Genomic DNA, 14,825 nt, shown 5'->3' on the forward strand with positions numbered 1-14,825 from the left:
AAATATATAGTAAATATTACTAACTCTTGTTACTTCTTGTTAAAAAATGGATCTCTGATTAGGAACAAGTATATATGATGGAAATTAGAAATCAAGGTCAGTGAACAATAAGCAATAAGCAATAAGTATTCAAATTATACTTGAAGAATTTATATTGTGGAAACATGAAGTAAATCAATAATACCAAGCCTATTTGTGGCTTATTAGTGTTTTAGTTCTTCTGTTTCAAGTATTTGTGAGCTCTTAAGACCTGGAAAAAATAAGAAAGGCATTGATACAGATGTAGATGTACTAATAAATAGTACATAAACGAATAGTAAATAAGCTAAAATACACTACATGATTAGCTCTGAAAAACAATATCTCAATCTTCAAATATGCTAACATAAATATATAAAACAGTGAATAGTGATATTAGTGGGCATAAATTTTGATGTTTAAGAAGAAAACTCTAAATCATTGATATTACATTCTTTCTTTTTCAAATTTTTAGGGTTGCTGGAGAAAGATAACAATTGATGACTTCTTTCCTTTTGATGAAGATAACAATCTATTGCTTCCAGCTACAACCTGTGAATTTGAACTTTGGCCAATGTTGTTGTCCAAGGCAATCATTAAGCTGGCAAATGTGGAGTATGTCCAAACTTTATTCCCATAAAAAAAGGCAGAGATCAGCAAGTATACACCCATATTGAGTAGCTTAATGTTTTTGCAAGGTGAAAATTTTAGCCAGGGTTAGTTTTAAAACAAGAAAGAGAGACAGAGCAAGAGATAGCAGCAGTGAGAGACGACAGAGCAAGACTGAGAAAAAGATAGAGGCGGGCTGGGAAGGTGGCTCAGTGGCAGAGCGCTTGCCTTGCATGCCTGGGGCCCTGGGTTCAATTCCTTAGCACCACATAGGAAAAAAAAGAAAAAAGCTGGAAGTGGCCCTGTGGCTAAGTGGTAGAGTGCTAGCCTTGAGCTGCAGAGCTGAGGGACAGCGCCTAGGCCCAGAGTTCAGGACCCACGACTGGACCCAAAAAAAAAAAAAAAAGACAGAAGCAGAGAGAGGGAGAGAGAGGGAGAGAGAGAGAGACAGAGAGAAAGAGAAAGAGAAACATTTTCTGTTCCCCATGTAGGAAATGGGAGTTAAAGACTTGTTTTAAAAATGAATGAAAAGAAAATATACTCTGTGTCCTGTATTCACACATTGGAAAAGCTGTCATTCATTCCATTCTGGCCCTAGCAACGCAATTCTCAGTGCAGACAAAAGTTAGATGCTTGGATTGGAAATGTACAACTTTATATTATCAATCAGTGAGAGACTCCTGTGCAGGCCTGGGATGTATACCTTCAGCAGTATGTCATAGCAACTCCATACTCTGTATTGAACAGCAAATACCACGTGCTTTAAGGAACCCATCCAATCAGCCATGTATTCCTGCTAAGAAAACACAGCATTGCCAGTAAGAAGCCAGGCAGGGTTACTTTGTGTTGGTATTCTTTTGGCTCAGCTTCCTTTTTGGCTCTCATGGATGCCAGGCAAAAACAATCATGCCCACTGCCATCTTCACATCTCTCTTCTTCAGTGTCTATTGAGGGCCTCCTTTAACCCATGACTTTTGTAGGAATTGAGGCCAGATCATTTTACATAGCCGAATACTACTGAGATTTACACTGGTGGCATCTATCTTAGTTTTGGTTTTTTAAAAATGTAATAAGAATAATATTATTGATGTTTCTGCTTTTCAGGCCCAACCTGAAGTTCTGAAGATCAGTGCTGTATTAATTATGTGTGGTATTTAAATATATGATCTGCATCGTAGCTGGAGCAGCACTGCATCTTTCTTAATATCTAAGTTGACATTAATAAGAACATGAATAATAGAGTTATTATTATTATTATTACAAATAAACAAATTCAGCTTGGAAATAAAATACCAAGCAATGTACAATATATTTCTTAAGATTGCCAGTAGATACCTGCCTATATGATACAAATTAAATTTTTCCCTGTCATCTCAGATTTTATAGTATAGAGTGATTATCATTCTCCATTTAAAAGTTAAACACATTGTCATTCTTTATATATCAGTGTGAAATATGCCAAGAAAGGAACAGTAATTTCCATAGGATTTTCAGTGTCACTTCACAAATGAGATCTCTCAGAGCAGGGCCGACCAGACTGAAGGTAACAAATAGGTTACCTTTGACATACTTAGTCATGTGGAAATTCACGGTCCATAACAAAACAATACAAATAGATGAACAATGGAAAGTGATGCAGATGCTGTGAGTTCTAAATCAGTACCATCAGGACTGCCAACAATGAGGAATATTATTATTATTCCTGGATGACAGCTGGGACTCCTGGGTAGAAGGGCATTTCCACATATAAATGTAAACAGATGAAGATCTCAGGGGAAAGCAGGGACAAAATAACTGAGTGCAGTGATATTTGTCAATCACACAAAACCTGTGGCTTTATGTCATGTAGCCAGGTCCACTCGTGTATGGGATTTGTCAGGTGGATTTGCTTTCTCTGCAATTACCTAAAAATTTTATTTAGAACTCCTGCTGACCTTGACCAATCATGTATAAGACTGATTAAACCCACAGCCTCATAGCATCTCAAAATAACTACTGAAATAATTACTGACAAAAAAACCATGGCTCTAACTTTTACACAGAACATAATCATACATACATAAATACCATGATTATGTATTGACTATGTAAAATGAGTTACATACTATTTATGTTGTATATTTATATGAATATGATTATATATATATATGGAATTAATTTTAGGTCTTTGAAGAGTAAAGTTAATCTGCATGCTTTGTAAATACATTTGAAATTTTTTCATTGGACCAGCTAAAATGTTGTCACAAACCAAATCATCTGGCTGTTGAGAAAATATTTTCTTGCATCACAATGTATAACCAGTATGGCGCACACCATTGATTATTATGCTGCTGTTAAGTTGTGATTCCTAATACTTGTGTATTGCTCTGCATATCCAAATTGTGGTTTTAGCATTATGTGTTTTTCTTTTTAGTATCCACATGGCACAGAGGAGAGAACTGGGAGAGTTCACAGTTATTCACGCACTCACAGGCTGGCTACCAGAGGTCATTACTCTCCAGTAGGTTTGAAGATCAAGTTGTTCATGAGTGCTTTCTTTCTTTTCAATATTTTCTTAAAATATTCTTAGTCTAGGAAAATTCCAAGAAAGGTCATGTTTTGCAAACTGTTTGGAGAAAAATATTTTATAGTATTGTATTACATGGCTGGAGTTAAGTTCTTATACTTTCAATTTCAAGTTATGTGAGTGCCCAAGACATTATATGACTTAATTGTGTGGTGACACTTGAATATATGCTCTTCCTAGTATAGCATTTTGTATATAATAGAGAAAAAAGGGAACAATGATATGGATTCACAAACATGGTTCAATCTTGATACCATTATCTGTTAGTTATACAATCACATAAATTTATAACCCTTTAAAACTCAGTTAAAACCATAATACTTGCTAGAGTTGTGGCTCAGGAGTAGAGTACTTGCCTAATATGCACTAGGCTTTTGGTTTAATCCCCTATAGACAAACAAAGCCTAATCCCAATGCAGCAATAAACTAATCAGAAAATATACTTTCTGCTAGTTCCTAGGGATCTAATGATGAACAGAGAGCAGTTCAGGCATTCAAGCAAGTCTCACTCAGGTCCACAAGGAAATGATTGTTTTCAAACCATTAGTTCATTTCATTTTCCTCAGAGCAAATCTGAATGGATGAATGAAAGAATGAATGGTCTTCATACATTACCATCAGCACCGCATTTCCCAGTCTCCTCATCTGACTCCTGTCCTTCCTTCTCCACCACACCAGTGAATCAGCTTTCTTTGAAGTTTCTTTAAAGTTATTGAACCCACTATTCATGTCTCTTTTTTCTTATTCTTCATTCAAGTATTTTATCTTGATAAACTCATCTTGTAAACATTGATTCACTTGTTTATACAACAGTGCTCTTTTGGGCTTTAATCTGCTCTTACACTCTGCCCTTTCCAGGCTTTTTGTCTGGTTTCTCAATCACTAGATATAACAGGACTAGATGTAACAAGCTCTTTGCAGTGACTTTCAAGTTACATCTTGCAAACTTAATATCATACCTAATCTATGCATGTTTCCATGATCCCCATTTATCAAACTCTAGATTATATTAACATACAACTGTCTAAATTACATATATATTCAGATTTTAAAAATCCCTAAGCACTCATGGTTCACATCTATAATCCTAGCTACTCAGGAAGCTGAGATATGAGGATCAAGGTTTGAGACCAACCTGGGTAGGAAAGTCTGTGAAACTCTTATCTCCAATTAACCATCAAAAAGCTGAGCTCAAAATATCCAAGAAGGAACTGTTGATTCTGTTTCCCAATCCGGTACCCTAAGCATGCCTCATCTGCACATTGAGCTACCAACCACATCACTGCTCAAGCTAAAAAGTTAGGAGTCATTCTTCATAGTCATATTCCTCTCCTTCCACGTACAACCCCTCCCTGAGACCACGTCTCCACTTAGACTGAATCTCTTTCTATATGGCTCCAATATTACCTTCCTAATTTAGCTCACCATTGTTGCTTATATGTAATAATTATACAGCTGATCTCCCTGGGTCTGTGTTCTCCTTTAACCAATGTTCCACATGACCATAAGACTATGTTTTGTGTATGTATGCCAGTCTTGGGGCTTGAACTCAGGGCCTAGGCACTGTCTCTGAGCCTCTTTGTGCTCAAGGTTAGCACGCAGGTCTACCACTTGAGCCACAGTGCCACTAAGATTTTTCTGAGTAGTTTATTGGAGATAAGAGTCTCATGGGCTTTCCTGCCTGGGATGGCTTTGAGCAGGGATCCTCAGATCTCAGCCTCCAGAGTAGCTCGAATTACAGGTGTGAGCCACCAGTACCCAGCTTATAAGAATAATTTTAAAGATACAAATCAGATCATATCTGTCCTCTGTCTCCTCACTTAAAAGCTTTCAGTGGTTAAACATTCCACTTGGATGAAGTTATAAATCTTATTTTGGTCCTTGCATAATCTCTGAACTCATTCTTGACTTCATCTCCATCTTGGCAGCCCATTCACTGACCGCCTCACTGTTCGTTCTTCTCCTCACACTCAGGAAACTCCCTGTTTCACAGAAGCTGTATAGGAGCTATTTGGGAAATGGTGGATTTTTTTGTTTGTTTTGGAAAAACTTTTTACTTGAAATTATTTTAATGAGATATTCACTCTGCTGAATATGTCATAAAATTGGTGTCTCATTTAGCCTAAGTACCAACTCAGATAGGCCTCCTTGACTATCCAACCTAAACTTAATGTATTCTTTGTCCAGGTTCTGAATTACGCTGTGTCATCTCTTTTTTCATTTTCATCATAGAAGGTATCAATGCCTGTCATCCATTCACTCCTCCATTCATCCATTCGCTCCTCCATACAGTCTCTCCTCTGTTTTCCCTCCATTTTCTCTCTCTCTCTTCTTTCTTTCTTGACTATATTCATTTACTGGATGTTAGAGTCCATGAGAGGAGGGAGAAGGAGACTTTGTTTTGTCGTACTCAATATTTTGCTGTACACGCAGAATAAAAACACCAGATTACTGCAGTGGAATTTGTGTTCAACAAGTGTATATCAAATGAATAAATTGAAAGGGTTTTTTTTTGGTTTTTGTCAGTCATGGGCTTGAACTCTGGGCTTGGGCGCTGTCCCTGCGCTCTTCAGCTCAAGGCGAGCGCTCTACCACTTGAGCTACAGCACCACTTCGGTTTTCGAGTGGTTTATTGGAGATAAGAGTCTCATGGACTTTCCTGCCCAGGCTGGCTTTGAACTGCGACCTTGGATCTCAGCCTCCTGAGTAGCTGAAAGGGTTTTTAAAGGCTATAGAAGAAATATGTAATTAATATTCATTGATTACATAGAGAAGAAACATTTATCTTTCTCAGGCTTCAAAAATGATAAACTGACAGCAAAAGATTGACTGCAGTTGCTGCAGATGGTAAGATGGGAAACCAATTCAGAGAAGGAAGAACAGCCAGGAAATAGAGAATATAATTCTGTGAAATCCCAGAAAGCAGCAGTCAGTTCTCCATGACAGGATGATGAGATACTGAGTTCTACCTGGTGAATGGGCCAGGAGATGGAGATCAGAGGGGCCAAGTAGATCAGGGCATTCATGCCATGCTAAGGAATATTCACAATATCATTATAGGGACAGATGTCATTGAGGATTTTTTTGACTTTAGCAGATTTGTCATTTTTGGAAGATGGCTCAGGGGGAACTGGACCTGGGAGACTAGGAAGTGTGGTGTTCGGAGTTAGTTCTAAGTACCTCAGTAGAAACGTTGCTGGGAAGAATGGAGATCAGGTGATCTCGTACAGTGAGAGGAGGAAGGATCAAGTGCTGTCAGGGTTTTGGGGAGGGAAACTGGGTCATTTTGTTTGCATTCTTGAGTGCTCTGTAGAAAGAGACAGCAGACATTTTTATTTTTGCTCATGCTTTTGCTCCTTTACAGATATCTGCCATTACATGGTGGCATGCATGGGTGTGGATATCAGGGGCAGGATGTGAGCCAGAGCTCACATGGGGATTGTATTCCTGGTCAGGTGACAACATGTGTTTGTTTCTTCACTGAGGAAAGAGTACTCACAGTGGCAAGAACAGATAACTCAGAATCAGAAAAGCAATACTCAATGGTCAACAGTGATGAGAGGAAAGAGTGTTGAAAGGAGTCTCAAAGTAATTTTTGTAATAACAGAAAGCCAGGTGAACATGGTCTCATGGAAGCCTCAGGACAAGCTAAAAGAGAGGAAGAATACTCAATATCCACAGAGAAGCCATGTCAGACAAGAACCTTTATCGTGGGAAACTATCTGACCCAATATTAGATCAACAACATATTTTCCTGCTGTCATAGTTTTAAAAGGCCCATGTCTCCCACCAGACTAAGGTATCCTTGAGACAAGACTCAGGTCTGTGATCACTTTAAACCAGGAAAGCTGAGCACATAGTAGGCAGTCATTAAGAGCATATTGAATGAATACATGTAAACTAGCATTTTGTAACTATGCATTTATATAACATTGGAATAAGTCCTATAAATAGCAAGTGATTTTTTTTTGTCAACAACTTCTTAATGGGAAGTGAAAACACATCTTTTGGAAATTAATGCTAGCATCTTCTCTCTTAAGCCCAGGATATATGGACAAGGTCTGGGAGCTCTTAAAAGAAGTATTGCCTGAGTTTAGGCTGTCAGATGAGATCAGCTCTGAAAGCAGAACTGTAATGATAGACACCAAATTAAAAGAACCTGTGAAAGAGATAAAGAATGGCAAAGAGGTGAAGGATATAAAGGAAGCAAAAGACATGAAGGAATTTAGAACTGAATCTTCCTTAACAGTACTGAAATTTCCTGAGAAAGGTGAAAGAACTCCCAAAGGTAAGATGTGTTCCAGCGAAATGTCAGATATCTGCAGATTATGTATTAATGGCTTCATAGTCCTAGTGGAAGCTAATAGTTTGTGTGTGTGTGGTGTTGACAATTCAACCTGGGCTTTGCACATATTGGGCAAGTACTCTATCCCTGAGCTACTGCTTCAGCCATAAAGTTAATGTCTCTTGATAGTTGCTATCATTTCTTCTGTGTTGTAAAAACTGCCATGTCATTCATGTCTTTCCTAACAAGGTCATTAGAATGTAGAATAGTTTTCATTATATGTTACATATTGTTCTATAGCATGCTGTTCTTTCTTTGATGATATTAAATTAATCCAATATTAATATGGGAAAAGACATGGTAATCTACATTTCCATCAAGGACTTGAACTGGGATGGACCAAAACGACAAAGGCAAAATTTTACTGTTTTTTTTTTTTGATATGTGAAATGAGCATAGGCTATTTTATGATTCTGATACTTAATTCTAAGCCAGAAGGTCAAGTCTGAAAAAAATTGCAACCTAGTTTACAAAGTACAGAATTATTTCTCTTTCCAAAATGACAAGTAATTTTTATATATATTGGAATATTGCATGCATTTATGCATTTAAACAACATGCTTGTGAATGAGAATTAAATCTATTGTAAGTACTATTTTTCTATATATTTTGGTATTATCTAGAATGATATTTTACTATTTCTGTTTTGTAAAATATTTATGTTTTGTCAGAATTATTCTTAACTATGATCCTGTCTAACTTGAGAGGCAGAAGTAGGAGAAGCTCAAGGCTGAGCTAAAATAGTGAAACCAGAAATCCAGGAGTGAAGCTGGGTGCAGTGGTGCATGCTTATAATCTCTGCATGCTGGACAGTGAGGCAAGAGACTGGAGTTTGATATCAGCCTAGGCTATGAGGTGAAAATACCGTGTCAAAACAAGGAGAAGGGATTGGAGGAACTAGAGATGTAGCTTTACATACCTAGAGTGAGCAAGACTATAGGTTTGATCCATATCATTACAAAACAAAAAAGAAAGTATTAACTGGCAATTAGAAAAGTTTTTATTTTAGATCTTTCTTAATTGTATACCAAGATCAAATACGTGAATAATATCTGCCTACAAAGGCTGCTCTAGAAATGATCTAGCATGAATTAATTTACACCCCCAAAAGCAAATAAATCAGATTAAATTAACTCCGGCCAGAATCCTCCAAATTAATTTGCTCCTAGAAGCTTTTGCTCATGTCTCACAAATTAATACCCAGCTATTCATCCATTTTTAATTCACTCAAATATTCTACTTGCTGATCTGAAAACCAACCATTTTCCAGGAATTCCACCTCCTGAAGGTGAATTCCTAAACAGTCTAGTCACTAAACCCTAATGTTAATAATGAAAATAACATACACCCACCACAAAGCAAATAGGAGCTTTGAAGGTGGGTTAGATTCAATTACTTGTAAGAGGAGGAGCCTCTGAAGGGTGGAGCACTGCAGGCTGAGAAACAATGTGGCAAGAACCAGGGCCTTGTAAAAGGCAGCAAAAGGGGAGCCAAGAAGAAAGTGATTGATCCATTTTCTAAGAAAGATTAGCATAACGTGAAAACACCAGCCATGAAGCCTCAAAGAATCAGAATTGCATCTGATAGCCTGAAGGCTTGGGTGTTTGAAGTATGCCTCTTGGATCTGCAGAATGATGAAATCTCATTTAGAAAATTCAATCTCATGACTAAGAATGTTCAGGGCAAGAACTGCCTGACCAAGTTCCAAGGCCTGGATCTCACCTGGGACAAAATGTGCTCTGTGGTGGAAAAGTGGCCGATCATGATGGGTGCTGATGTTGATGTCAAGACTGCAGATGTTCATTTGCTTCATCTGTTCTGTGTTGGTTTTACTTTAAAAAACAACAAACAGATGGGCAAACCTCCTGTACAGAGCATCAATAGGTCTGCCAAGTCTGGAAGAAAATGATGGAAATTATGATCCAAGAAGTGCAAACAAATGACTTGAAGGAAGTAGTTAATAAATTGATTCCAGACAGCACTGGGGAAAACAGAAAAGGCTTACAGGTTAATTAATCCACTTTATGATGTCTTCACTAAAAAGTAAAAATGCTAGTAAAAGTGCTTCATGGTCAAGCTGGTAGTTCTGGAAAAACTCTGGATGAGACAGCTGCTTAAGTCAAACGAGCTGATGGATATGAACCACCAGTCCAGGAATCCAGTCCATTCAAAATTGAGATTAATAGTGACAAACTAAAGAACTATTTGTGAAAAGAAAAAGAATAGAATCAGGATCTGATTTGCTTTATCAAAAGCTGACACTGGCATCAATGGAAGTAAAGTTGTGTGTGGGCCAGGGGATGGTAGGTTGTGGGTAGATATAGGAAACTCAGTTTAGTGATTGTCATGTCAGCTCACATGGGAGAAGATAAAAGCTTGGGGGAGAAAATCTCCAAATGGAGGTAGAGATAAAGGTGATTAATTTGAGAGATGTTTTAAAAGCAAAAACAAAAGGCAGAATATGGTGAACATAATTTGTAGTTATATGGGTTGCAAAGCCAAATAAATGGTGCTACTGAGTAAGAGATCAGAAAATGATTTCACACATGCTGAATCTGAAGTTCCCTTGACAGTCAAGAGAATTTTTTATATTATGAATCGAGGCTGGTGATATTCATTTGGGAAGCACTGAGCTGTCCCTGCTATTTAAACGATGAGTGATACTTCCTGAGGAGACAGCATGGAGTGAAAGCAGTAGAGAAACAGAGATAGCCTATGAGTACTGAAACATCTGAGCTTGGTCCAAATTGATAAGCTGGAAAGCCCAACCGTGGTCAAAGAAGGAAAGCACACACAAGAGGCTGGTCTTAAATCAAAGAAAAAGTGTTTCAAATATCAGAGAGATTGGGTCAATATTGTTTAGAGATGAACTAGGATGAGAAATTGAATGACTCCATCAGAGATTGCCATTGGACTCTGGGGACAGATATGAGTAGAAGACAGGTTCAAGAGAGTTTATGTACTGGAAAACTTCTGAGGAGTTTGGCCTTCAAGGACAGAAGAACCACAATGTGGATGCACAGGGGCTAATGTCTGTCTTATGTGGGAGAACTTAATAGTTGTAATTGGTGATTGGGATCCACCTGAGATAAAAGCAGTAATGCATGTTTTCTGAGAAGGCAGGAAGAGCGGGACTCACAGCCCCAGTGGAAGTATTGGTCCGGCCCAGAGAAAGCAATAGTTCCTCCATGCTTGGTTAGGTGCCCATCATGGGAGGACGGGAGGAAGATTACAGATGTAGATGGATGAACAGCTTTGATAGAGAAGTTGAGGATTTCTGATAAAAGTCTTCTATCTTCTGAGGGTAGGCAGGCTAGCTGTGAGGTAAGTGTAAGGTAACAATGGAAGATGAAGCCTCATAAAAGCTTAAAATAGCAGGATTCTGGTGGCTCATGCCTCTAATCCTAGCTACTCAGGAGATCTACTGAGATCGTAGGATCATGGTTCAAAGCCAGCCTGGGTAGGAAAAAACCATGAGAATCTTATCTCCAATAAATCACTAGGAAACCAGAAGTGGGCTGTGGCTCAAGTGGTAGAGTGCTCTGCTCGCCTTGAGCTGAAGAGCTGAGAGACAGCACCCCCGGCCCACAACTGACAAAACAAACAAACAAACAAAACAAAGAAAATTATCCTCCTCTGGGGAGATTATCCTACTGAAAGTGATCCAGACCACTCAGCTACCCAGTTTGTTTAGAGTGGGGTTTGCCAAGTGGGTAGAATTAAATAACAGAGGAGCACCATTGGCTTAGGCTCAGAAACCCATATTTGGTACATGACAAGAAATTCTAAAATTTCTGTTAAACAGATTTTTTTAAATTATAATTTTATACATATTTATAAATTTTAATTTTCAATAGGAATTTGAAAACGAAGTCCAATTTAAAAATTATATATAATATCACATGTTTCATTGAAGTTTCATTATTAGTTTCATTGAAGTAATTCCCCCAAAGAAAATATTGATATGTAATTTTTGTACATAAGTTTCCCATTTAAATGTCTCTATATTTGAAGTTATAGTTATCTGTATTTTTATACCTAATGTGTTAAGTTTACTGCAAAATAAGACAAAATATATTTACTTTGTATGAAAAGTTACATTAAAAATAGTATCATGGTTTTATGTTTATAATTTTTTAAAATGAACAATATGAACATTGATGATTATACATTTATCATATAATGCAGACAATTTAATTTTTTATTTAGAATTAGAGATTACAAATTAAAAAGTTGGGGACATTTTTTTTAATTAGAAGAGGACCTGTATTATAAAACATATGCATGAGTGACAATTCAAATAGTGGAGAGAAACCTAGATATATGGCTTTTATACACTGGCATATTAATCAATGAAAATTGTTTTGGGGATGTTGATCATGTTTTGGACCTCTGGTATGAAGACTCCCTAAACCAAAGATCTCCATGGGCTCTACAGTTAGGTTCAGCTTTTAGTACCTACTTTATTACTTTTTTGTTTCAATTTTAAAATGAGAAAATTATAATTTTATGTCAATAAAATATACTCAAGGAAATAAATATAAATACATAATAATTTAGATTATAATAATATATAATAAGTAATGCTGTGTATCTTTCAGAGTTCATGTCAATTTTCAATTTTTTTCTTTAAATTTATTGTGGTATATCTAGTTATAGGAGATTACATTTTAGTAAAATAGTGGGTACAGTTTTACATTTAAATAATACTATTGTTTGGCTGCTTTTTCCCCCAACCCAATGATTAAATAGGAAACATAGTTTGAGGTTTACTAGTTGAAAGATTCACCATGTTTTTTTAATATATTAGAAAAATCAGATGCAAAAGACGTTGGGAAGAAGAAGAGTAAAGATGGAGAAAAGGAGAAGGAGAAGTTCAAATTCTCACTTCATGGTTCAAGACCTTCATCAGATGTGCAATACTCTGTGCAGTCTCTATCAGATTGTAAGCTCTCAGTCTCTTTAGAATGATAACTATTTTAGCTCTTTGCTAGAATATTGGAGCATGTTGGAAAGTAGAAATACATTTTTCCTTTTGAAATACCTAAGTAAGCTTATATGGTTTCCCATAAATATTGGGCGCTCACTTATTTGAGGAGGGGGGGGACAGGCGTTATGTAGGAAACAGAATCAAAGCTGTGAATCCTATGGTAGGTATAACAGTCAAAGGTAAAGTACAAATACACGGAGGAGGCTTCTGATGTTCAATATCAGGTATTTACGTCTTAAATTTATGAAGTAAGCATGAGAACAGTTACTTTTGGAAATATTGTTATACCAGGCACCCAGTTGAACATGAGGTATGCATCTAGTTCCTTCATCGTAGTGGCTCTGTACCTTTTTTGTACTATTTTGAAAAGAAAAGAAACTAGAGCTGTAGGAGCAGTTGCTTGTTTGTATCATACTATTGACACCTACACTTTTCCAGTATGATAGAGAATATAGACAATGGTTACTGTATATGTAATTTGCACTAAAATCTGTTGTTTTGTACTAATGCCTTAAGCAGCATTTCCTGATCTTGGCAGCAATATATTACCAGTTACTGGTGACTCTCCCCTTTGTGAGAATGGCTGAACCTTCCTCTGAATTTCTTCCTTTGTGAAAATAAAAGTAATTGATGCCCTTTCTGCTGAACTGAGTTAAGGTCAATATCAGTATGCAGAATGTGGCTCAGATTTGGCTCAATTCAGATCTCTGCTTCAACATTGAGAATATGGGTACTAGACAGTTGGTTGAGCCTCTTAAAATCTCAGGTTCTTCTCTGTACATTAACATCATGATGTCTGTGGGGTTTCTTTTGAGATTTAAGAGTTTGTGTTTGAGTAAAATATATGTGTGGGTAAGTCTAAGTAGTTTTACTAATGAAACCTCTGTTAATTCTTAAACGTGCCTAGAATTATTATAACAGGATTGTTCTATCTAACATAATATGGCCGTGTGGTCTTCTTTCTCCTATATTGTTAAATATAAGTAGAATTTGAATGATTTTGTTAAAATTCATTTCCTTCAATCAGCTACTTGATTTCACTTGTACCTAACGATCATAAATTCAACCTCTTACAGAAAAGAACTAATAAGCTTGGTAGTGGTACCCACCTGTAATTCCAGTAACAACATAAAGGACTGAGATCCAAGTGGTAGACTGATTGCTTAGCAAATATAAGACTCAGTCACAGGATTATGTATTTGCAGACATAATTTATATTTGATTTGATTTGAATATACATATATTATTTGTTATAGTTTACTCTGAGAAATCATGCATATTTCAATATAAGAGACTTCCATTTCACTAATATTCTGAGCATAGGGTATTTGTCCAGTTGTCATTAAATACAGTAATATGTTTAGTTTTAAAATGCTATACAGAAGGTTTTAAAGTAGCAGAAATCTTGTAGATATCAGAGCATATTTATACATGTATGTGTATTTAGTTGTCTATAATATATCTTAATATAAATATTTTTAAGCTTAATAGCTTAATATACATTTAAGGAATTTTTTTCATTTCATTATTTTCAAATAAATGTGTTCATGGGGTAATTTACAAATGGCTCAAACAGCATGCATATTTCTTTATCAGTAACATAAAAGCTAAAGCTAGTGTTTTTGACCACCAGGTATTCTGTTCTTATTAGTGTTTGAGTCTCTGTCTCATGTTCTTTCCATCTGACACTCTCAGCAAGGTGAATTGTAAAGCTTTGTTCCAGCAGAAAGCCAAAAAGGAGGGGGAATGCAAGTGTAAGATTTTATAAGGGCAAATCCAGCTGTATTGTGTATGACTTCTGCTCACTTTGCATTGATTATAATTGGCTTCCGTGGCTGCACGTCACTGTAACCAAAGTCTGGAAATATCATCTGGCTGAGTGTTTCAGAGGGGAAAAAAAAACCATTTCCTAAACAATGGTTAACATCTGCTACATCTCACTTTCCTGAACACTGGATGTCCATATTGCTTGTTTCCACATAGGTAATGTATTTACCACTCACTAGCAATCGCAACCCAATTACTGTCTAATAATTGCACCTAGTCCAAAACTCAGCATCCCAAGTCACATGCATGTGTACACACTTAGCCACATGTTTCCACCCTCCCATGGAGTGTGGAAGTGGAACAGGATGACTGCAGTATAAGCTCCCATTTCTCAGGAAAATGACCAGAACATGCACTGTATACCCTCGCACCCACAGGTAGAGATACACTGTGCACAGCTACATGCATATGAAACACATTCCAGATGAGGATCTGTAAGAGACTATTGAAGAGAGACATGATAATGGCAA

At 36.8% G+C, this 14,825-nt stretch overlaps 1 protein-coding gene and 1 pseudogene across 1 annotated transcript in view; both read left to right on the forward strand.

Annotated features, from left to right (window-relative positions):
* Adgb (androglobin) overlaps positions 1 to 14,825 on the forward strand; it is a 102,270-nt gene that overhangs the window by 20,538 nt on the left and 66,907 nt on the right. Inside the window, exons 6-9 of the mRNA XM_042673911.1 lie at positions 494 to 633; positions 3,041 to 3,127; positions 7,234 to 7,481; positions 12,349 to 12,483. Coding sequence (XP_042529845.1) covers positions 494 to 633; positions 3,041 to 3,127; positions 7,234 to 7,481; positions 12,349 to 12,483 — 610 coding nt within the window. The remainder of the gene's footprint in view (positions 1 to 493; positions 634 to 3,040; positions 3,128 to 7,233; positions 7,482 to 12,348; positions 12,484 to 14,825) is intronic.
* On the forward strand, positions 7,502 to 9,749 carry LOC122118754 (annotated as a pseudogene).

This window comes from Dipodomys spectabilis, unplaced genomic scaffold (genome assembly GCF_019054845.1).
Source record: "Dipodomys spectabilis isolate Male_0828 unplaced genomic scaffold, ASM1905484v1 ptg000001l, whole genome shotgun sequence".
NCBI lineage: Eukaryota > Metazoa > Chordata > Mammalia > Rodentia > Heteromyidae > Dipodomys > Dipodomys spectabilis.